General features: G+C 37.1%; 2 protein-coding genes across 2 annotated transcripts; both read right to left on the minus strand.

Moving 5' to 3' along the window:
* Positions 1-911: 911 nt before the first annotated feature.
* LOC120767634 (inactive pancreatic lipase-related protein 1) lies at positions 912-4,606 on the minus strand. The gene is made up of 6 exons (XM_040093800.1): positions 4,561-4,606; positions 3,429-3,531; positions 2,983-3,371; positions 2,720-2,914; positions 2,489-2,660; positions 912-1,023 (listed from the first exon to the last, which is right to left on the minus strand). Exons 1-6 carry the CDS (start codon positions 4,604-4,606, stop codon positions 912-914), a joined length of 1,017 nt encoding a protein of 338 aa, XP_039949734.1.
* Positions 4,607-4,870: 264 nt separating this feature from the next.
* Positions 4,871-6,959, minus strand: LOC120767635 (endothelial lipase). Its single transcript, XM_040093802.1, has 6 exons — positions 6,917-6,959; positions 6,741-6,852; positions 6,297-6,685; positions 6,053-6,238; positions 5,264-5,429; positions 4,871-5,198 (listed from the first exon to the last, which is right to left on the minus strand). The coding sequence occupies exons 1-6, from the start codon at positions 6,957-6,959 to the stop codon at positions 4,982-4,984; spliced, it is 1,113 nt and encodes a 370-aa protein (XP_039949736.1). The 3' UTR covers positions 4,871-4,981.
* Between the last annotated feature and the right edge of the window lie 2,166 nt (positions 6,960-9,125).

Raw genomic sequence — 9,125 nt, forward strand, 5'->3', positions numbered from 1 at the left:
CGTTTTTGTGGCCGTCGCGTTTGCGCACTCAAAACTGTCTGTTTGCTGTCGGCCAACTTTTGCTTTCGTTTGCCTTTGCCGCCACAGCGCCGCGCTCAGCTTTGGATTGTAAGTTTTTCAATTTGGCGAAAAGTTTTCGGTTTGCATGAGATTTTCGTACGCGATGCTTTTTGCCACCGCTCAGCGCACCATTTCGATGATGAGCGCATTTTGAGCTTACAAATGTGAATTACTGAATTGCGAGCTGCGCGCTGTGAGCTTGGCACATGCTCAAGGGGTTGTCTCGAGTGGCGCCCCTCGCATGCAATGCATGGTGTGCGTGTAAATACATAGTAGCAAAAAACGAAAAACTTAAGCGACGAACTTGATTTTGGGGAGTGCGCGAGTACTTGAGCGGTAAAAACCTTATGAGTGTTAATGAAGTTGATAATATGTTTGTTTGGCTAATAATACTTGACGAATAAAAAATAATTATATTGGCATGATATGGCTTAATAAAGTGAGCTTAGTGATAGGAGCGAGATAATTTGGAAAAAATATATATATTTTTAAATATCATACATATCGTCACCTAAAATCAAAACAATGTATCATCAAAAAAAAAAAAAATTGAAAATTGTTGTCAGTTATAATAACCAATGTATAACCATTTTATAACGAAAATATGAGTGATGATAATCAAAATATAACTATTTTATAACCAAAACTCAAATTTGGTTTCAATATTACTGGTTGCTATTATATCGTTTTTCCTTCGCCTGTAAACTTATGAAAAGTAAGCATTTTAGGTGACGATACTCAATATGGGTAGTCGAAAAAGTCTTTTCTTATTTCAAACCAAAATCAAACTTATTTAGCAATAAAAATCATTACACTGCATATTGTCTCCATAATATTTTATTAAAAAAATTTCAGTTTGAATTGTTTACAGCTGGTTTGGATATATTCAGTTCCACATCGATAATCGGACCCTTGGCGAATGGCGCGAACGCTTCAGTTTGCAAAAAGTAGGAGCCAGATGCACTAAAAAAAGTTCAATGAGCATTTCTAAACGTTTATTTAAAAATTTAAATTAATATTTAAATATTTAGTTTATATTTTATAACATTTTTAAATTTAGTTTTAGTATGAATTATTAATTTTTTTAAACTCATTTTAATTTGTTATAAATTATTTTATTCTATAACTATTTTTTTATTTATTTTTTTCAATTATAATAATTTTGAATTTAACTTTTTATTTATTGTTACACTTAATTTAATTTAATAAAATGTCTTCTTTCTTTTATATCGTCAATAAACAATGTATCATTAAAAAACTCGAAATTGAGTTTTTTTTGCTTACGATGCACTACATCATATTAAATATATGTAGAATAAAATGTTCAGCTTACGCTGTCAGATATAATCAATATCTAACCCTTTTATAAGCAGTGTATAACCATTTTATAACCAATACATAACCACTTTCTAACCAAAACTCAAATTATGTTTCAATGTGAATGGTTTCTATTTTATAGCTTTCCTCCTTCTATAAACTTATGGAAAGTGATGTTACGATATTTTGCATTGTAGGTGACGATATTAAGGCAGATATCGTGTTATTTTAAAACTTCTAGCCTTTCTGAAGGTAATTTCATAAAAACTCCCTTTCCTATTCTCAGACAAATGGGACATGGCTTTTCACAAGCTTCTTTTGAAACACTAGTGAAATTAATTAATTAATTGGTGCCAGGTTCGGACTATAATGTGGATGCATAAAATTCTCCCAACCAAGCGCTGGGAGCTTCTGGTGAGTCACTGTCGAGATGAGTGTTCTGCCGTTGTCTTTTTGGAACAGAATTCCTATTTAATCGATATTTTTGACAATTGGACAATTGATGCATATTTGACATAAAAACTACGGGAGCAGAGTGGCCGAAACTAAAATTGCGCATGATTGACTACTACAGTATCGGAATCATAAAAAGTATTCACATCAACTATTGTCGAAGAAAAGCTATAAAGTATGGCCTATTTTCTTTTTACTGGTGCCCATATGCATGCTCGAAGAACATTCAGTCAGGCAATCCAAAAACGGTCTGAGAAGTATTTCTACTTGGAAATCTTTTCATTATATCGACAATCGCACTTATGTCACTTATGTATATAACGTAAGATACGGACTACTTAAATCGACTAATGGAAAAAGCCTGGATTATTTTTGTCCTTATGCGATACAAAATGTTTCATCTTAAAGATGTTGGATGATGAATCTTGGATTTACGCGTCTGAGCACGAAAGTAAACAGCAGTCGAGTGCATGTGAGACTAGTTTTAATTAGTTTCAAGTAATTGAATTGACTTTATTATAAAGCAATTAATTTCTTTTTACTTCATTTAAATTTCTTACGAAATCGTATATTGTTTGAAATGAATTTATTTAGAATGACTATGATTAATTGAGTTAATTTTGGATTACTTGAAGTGTGTTATGTTCACTGTACTCACTTTTTAGACACGAAATAGCCCATTTGAGTGTGTGGCATGTCGGCATATTCGCGACACTGCTGCATGACGAATTTCAGCCACTCACCACACTGATAAGACCAGAAACCGCGATTACTAGCAATCGATTCGGCATAGTAAAGCGGTGCACGAAAGTGATTGCAATTACGTAAACCTTTAAGAGTTTACAAAATAACTTTAAGAAAACATATGAATTAGAAGCACGTGACTTACGGCCATCCTGCACAATATTACAACCAGGCTGAAAGAACTTATCTAAATTTGGATAGAAATCGGCATGACCACTGCGATCCAAAGTCGAATAGAAGAACGGATCTGTGTGTATGACATCGACAAACTCGGCATCGGAGGCATCGAGCTTCTCGCTGCGATTATAAGTAACGAAGGCGGGACCAGCGGGATCCAAACCTACAGCGAAATGTAATCGAGGATGGAAGACGTAGTTTGGAAAGTGTTTAGTTTTATTTGCAACACACCTGTTATGCGCCGCAAAGGTTGCTTCACACTATTCGCCGACAAGCCGGCGATCTGAGCGCCCAAGCTGAAGCCAATCAAATGTATATCTTTATCCATATAAATGCCACGCTCAATTAAATTATCCGTTAGTTGCGCTAAACAGCGTGCCACGACACGTGCATTGCTTACCGCCCACGGGTAGTAGCAGGGAAATGCCGCCAGCCTGCTGTAGTCCACTGAGATCACATGTACCGGCTGGGTGCGCAAAAGCACGGAACGCGATTCGAGATTCGGTGAGGTATACCGGTTACCGTTAAAGCCGTGTATGAGAATTTTCAAAGGCCAGCGGGGTTCGAAATCGGCCTTTATGAGATTAAGTGGATCTAAGAGCTGCGGTTCACTTGAGGCGCTGTGGATTTTTTTATACTTTATTTCATTTACGCACACTTTAGTTTCATGCACTCACTTTTTGTAGAGCCAAAATTTTATATGCTCATTGGGACACTCATCGCGCACATAAATACAGTCGAAGGGAAATGTAGCACGGATCTTGGCGGCAGACGGTAGAACTTTAGCGGCGTTAAGAGGTAAAAATTGAAAATACCAAATATATACACATATAACAAGTCAATTGAAAAGTATCCGGCCTGACATGTAGATTGCACTACTAGAATTAAATCCATATGAGTTTTAGTTAGCCCTAACCTTCAAAAGGCGCGTGTGTAAATTTGACAGCTTTCGGATCATAAGTTTGTGAAATATGTCATTTTGAGTGAAACAACTTTTGTTATTGTGGAAAAATTCATAAAAAAGAATTTCGTGTGTTGAAAAAGTATTGTTTTTTGAAGCGAAAAATACAGCTGACGCAAAAACTTTGCTTGATGATGAGTCCAGAAAATAATTTTGAATGACAGTGAAATGAAGTTGTTCGAGATATCAGGTACTCTAAAGATATCACCTGAACATGTACATCATATAATTCAAGAATATTTGGGTATGAGCCAGCTCTGTGCAAAGTGGGTGCCGCTCGAGCTCACTTTTGACCAAAAACAACGTGGAGTTGATGATTTGGAGTAGTGTTTGGAGATGGTCAAGCATAATAAACCCTAGTTTTTGAGTCGATATGTGACAATGGATGAAACATGGCTCCTCCATTTCATTCCGAAGTCCAATCGACAGTCATCCGAGTGTACTGCACACGATGAACACGTACCAAAGCGTGGAAAAATGCCACAGGCGGCTTGCAAGGGAATGGCGCGTGGAATATTTTTTATTGACTACCTTGAAAGAGAAAAACCATCAACTGCGGCTATTACATAGCGTTATTGGACCGCACTTGAAGAAAAAGAAAGCGCGGTTTCACCAAAACAACACATCCACTGTATTTTCTAGATCTGACCCCTAGCGACTATAAACTGTTCTCAAATCTCACACGAATGATCGCTGGAAAGAAATTTTCGGCGACCGAAGAGGGGATCCCCGAAACTGAGGCTTATTTTGCACAAAAAAGTGTTTTAATCGTAGGCCGGGAACTTTTCAATTGACTTGATATATATAGCACATATGTGTACTATATATTTCAAACAAATATTACTCACTTATAGCCGCGATAATTACGCAGAGACAACTAATTTCACACCTCATATTTTAATTTTTAATTGATAAATGACACACGCCGGCAGTAGAACCGTTAACTTTATACACATTAATATGCTAATCGTACCCTCATAATTACTCGTAATTAAATTCATATGCGAAACATCATTGAAACACATATTGAAAGGCCGTTATCAACACCCAGCTAAAGCCCAGGGTCAATTTCGATTAAATTCACATAATGAGTAAGACTTTACATTTTTTATTGTTTAAATAGCTAATTGTTATAAATATTTACACAAGTGCGGACGCCTTAAACTAAAGTATGTGGAATTATTTTAGGCAAAAACAATTATTTACTCGTTAAATTGACTTCCTTTTGTAACCACACGGAAATCTTTTGTACTTAAATATTTGTCGAATTCAACTAAAATCGGGCGGTACGTCCACATCCATGCCATATTCGGCGCCGTAGCGTAGAAAGCGACACATCAGCAGCTGATCGCAAGCCTCTTCGTTCAGCATATCGAGATCGTAATTCGCGCGCCAATTCGGCTGCTGTTCTGGCGGTTTATCTTTCATACGGCCGAGCGCGAAAGGTGTAGAGTTCGAGGTCTTGAGAAAGTATATGCCTGTTAGGCTACAAATACATATTGTGTTTTATGGATTCTTTAATTTCTTCATAGATGTTTGCTGATTTTTTACCTTTCATCAATATGATAGCCCATCCTGGCATCATTCGATTCCACGCCGCATATATTTAGCACGAAATAAAGCCAATTCGTACAACGGCTGCTCCAGAATTCTTGTTTCGGATTGATGGATTCGGCGTAGAAACGTGGTGCGCGTTCGTGATTACAGCTACCGGGTTCTTGAAACAGAGAGACATACAAATTGTACGATCGAGGTAAACACTTTGAACGAATTGGAGCCGACGAGGTCGGAAGAAAGTGTCTGGTCTGTTTCGGAAGGTTTTAGTCGGACCCACTTTATCAAAACATAACGGAAGTTTGGAAAACTGTTTAAATTAAAGATCTCTAAGCCTGATAGACTAAATTTCGGAGAACACTTCTTATAATAACATAAATTCCGATACCTTTTATTTGGTATGAGTAATCGAAACATATGAACCATGGTAAAATGCAACTCTTATATCTAGCTTCGGAGACAAATGTGGTCTCGAAATTCTTGTACATGCTTTTAACTTAGCGAAAGCATTGGTATGAGCCTCAACCATGGTAAAACACAACTCTTATATGAAGCTTCAGTTGAGATTTTTAATGCATGTATGTAGATACCAATGTAGCCTCAGAAGTTTGATCGGTTAATGCATTTCTGAGTCACAAGAGAGGAAATCAACGAAAACCGAAAAACGAAAAGAGCTTAACGAGCTTATATACCACTTTAAAATATCGAAACCCTTAATAAGTCTCCATATTCTTTGATTCCCTCAACTGCCTGTAAATTCCACTTCGCACTTATTTCCATACATACCAGCCTCCACCTCACAACCGGGCTGTATATAACCGAAATTCGGATAGAAGTCCACATGACCCATCGGATGCATCATACCACGCCCTAGCACATCAGTATGTATGACGTCCACAAAATCCGCATCATCTTTACTCAACTTGCGTTCGTTGCCAGCGGTGATGAACAGCGGCTTTGCGGGATCCAATCCTAGAAAAAAGCTGCCAACTAAAGTTTAAATGCGCCACAACAACAATACGCCGCTCACCAGTTATGCGTTGCAATTTTTTCGTCACATAATTTGCCGTTTGACCAGCCACTTGTGCGCCCAGACTAAAACCAATCACGTGCAAGTCCTCATTTTGCACGATACCCTGATCGACCAGATTGTTGATCAATTGCGCCAGACAACGCGCAGCCAACGGTAGATTTTGCACAGCCGAGGTGTAGCAAGGTTCGCGCACGAGCGGACCATAATCGGGTGAGATGACATAAACGTCCTCATGCTGCAGCAGCACTGGGCGTATAAAGGTGTTCGGCGCAAAGTCACGATGTCCTGTATAGCCGTGTATGAGTATTTTGACAGGTCGACGCACGGGAAAATCGCCTTTTTGTAGACTGAGCGGATTTAGTTGCACCGGTGTATTGGCTGTTGCGCTAGAAAATATGGCGGAGATCACTTTTTTGAAATTAAAAGTCACTTTTCACTCACTTTGTGTACAACCAGAAGGTGACATTCTCGTTGGGACACTCACTTTGCGCGACAAAACATTTAGGATCGAAGAGACCCTGTATCGGGTTGGCGCACAACGAATTCTGACAAACTAAAAAAAAAATCACATTTCTTATGAATTACTAAATAATTTCACACAGCTGATTTCACATTACTCTGCAATATAATAACCGTTAGAACGGCGTTCAAGGCGCGCATTTTTCAACGTAGAACGTGTGCCAACAAGGAACGCGGTAGTTTTAGAAATGCCACACAAAATGCAGCGTTTGGCGTGTTTATAGCGCGACACACGATTTTCACATTTATTTTTATATAATTTGGAGCGACGACATTTATTATCACATATGTATGTTGCTGTAAAAATGCGCAATCAACCCACTGAGCTTACAAATTATGTTTGTTAATTTTGTTTTTGTTGTTATTTTTTTTGTTTTAACACTTTCTATTACAAGTCCATGCCTTTTTGTTTTCATTTAAATAATTTTAATAAACCACCCACATGCCATTGGTACCCCCAATGGTGAAATTTAAGTGGCTCAAGTTCAATTGGATTTCGCCATGGCTGTCAACATGTCGTTGGTATGCGGGCTTAGCGGTTTATTTTACCTATATTTTTGCATTGAGGGCAGTGTTGGAAGGTGTCTCTTTGTGAAGGTATCAACTATTTTCATTACATTTGTTCAAATCACAACCTGTCGTAAAGCATCGTAAAATCGTAAAATTATAAATTTTTACACTTGTTTTTTTATAATTTTACGATTTTACGATTCTTTACGACAGGTTGTGAATTGCTCAATTATTTTATAATTATTTATATATGAGCTTTGAAAGCAGAAAAAATTGCAGTGAAATTTGGAACATTTGTATTTTTAGTAATTAAAAACAGGGTCGGGTAGACAGTGTATTGCAATATTCAGAGATTTAAGGAGTTATATACACTTACAAGTCAGAAAAAATGTGTTTTGTCGTGAATTGTTTTCTTAGGAGTGGTATTTTATTTAATAAATGATAAAAATGTACATTTACAGAATTTAATGTGCTTTAAAAATCCATGAATCACTATGAAAAATGTTGAATACACTTGATCTCGTAGTCTAGCTCTAGGAAAAAAGAAAGAAAAACTGTCCTGCGGTGAGAAAGATTTTTCGGGCTTAAATTGTCTCAACACCAACAAACCCGTCGCAGGACCACGTCTCAAACTCCCCGCACCATGGGGAGTTTTCTGACTTCTGTTGCAACTATCCAACGAACGTGTAATACAAATACAAATACACTACTGGTGCAGGAGTGTAGCGAACGGCTGAATAGCCTAGCGAAACGTAACCAAGTGAAGCTTATCTGGGCGCCCGGTCACAAAAGTATAGCGGATTGAACTGGTTGATGAGCTGGCCCGCTTCGCAGCATCCACTAACATGGTAAGACCTGCACCATTCAACCAACAACAACCTCAGCAGGTTTAAATATGTAAACAACCTCCCTAACAAATTCAGACTATTTGTCGCATTATACACGGGCCACTGCAAGCTGAAAAAGCACTTAAACCTAGCTTCTTAAATTGCCAGTTCTGTAACATGGAGCCTGAAACACCAGAACACCTGCTAATTGACAACATAACAGTCTGTAGATACAGGTTAATGGCCTTTGGATCCATGTTTTCAAATAGGGATCACTTCGCTTCGCTAGTATCAAGCAGTTTATTGGACTTTATCAATATGCTGGAGCTAGGTAAGCCTTTGTGACTTTGGAGAGAGCACAATAGACCTAAGGTCGCCGTGCATTCTACGGTCATCTATCTAATTTAACTTAAATTACCTGTCCCATATATTAAAAAGATCCAGCCGTTTTGGAGAATTTTTTTGCACCGACTTTAAGCATTCCGAGAAAAATGCATTTCATTTGTAAGAAAATTGCAGTAAAATATTTTTTTATATTACTTTGCTCATATCTCCAAAACTACTTGACGTATCAACTTTAAAACATAGGATAATGTGTAGTAAGTGTGTACTTTCAATATACCAAAGAAATATCGAAAAAAAAATGTATAAAATCATATAACTCTAATTATGTTTCCTCTTATGGATCAACCAACATTTGTAGTCCCTGTCTTCAAAATGGTACATATAAATATGATCATATTTGTCTGTTATGCATGTAGAGCGCTTCAAAAATTTTCATAAAATCATACATACAAATATGATTACAGGCCCATTTCTTCCATGGATAGAAAAATCAACATATTGCACAATTTTCTGTTTAAGGTTTAAATTTTACATTTTGAATACAAAGTATTTAATATATATGTATGTATATATGTAAGTATAAATATATTGCTTCAGAAATAATAATACGCATAAATATGTATAT

The sequence above is a fragment of the Bactrocera tryoni genome, chromosome 2, assembly GCF_016617805.1.
Source record: "Bactrocera tryoni isolate S06 chromosome 2, CSIRO_BtryS06_freeze2, whole genome shotgun sequence".
NCBI classification, from domain to species: Eukaryota; Metazoa; Arthropoda; class Insecta; order Diptera; family Tephritidae; genus Bactrocera; species Bactrocera tryoni.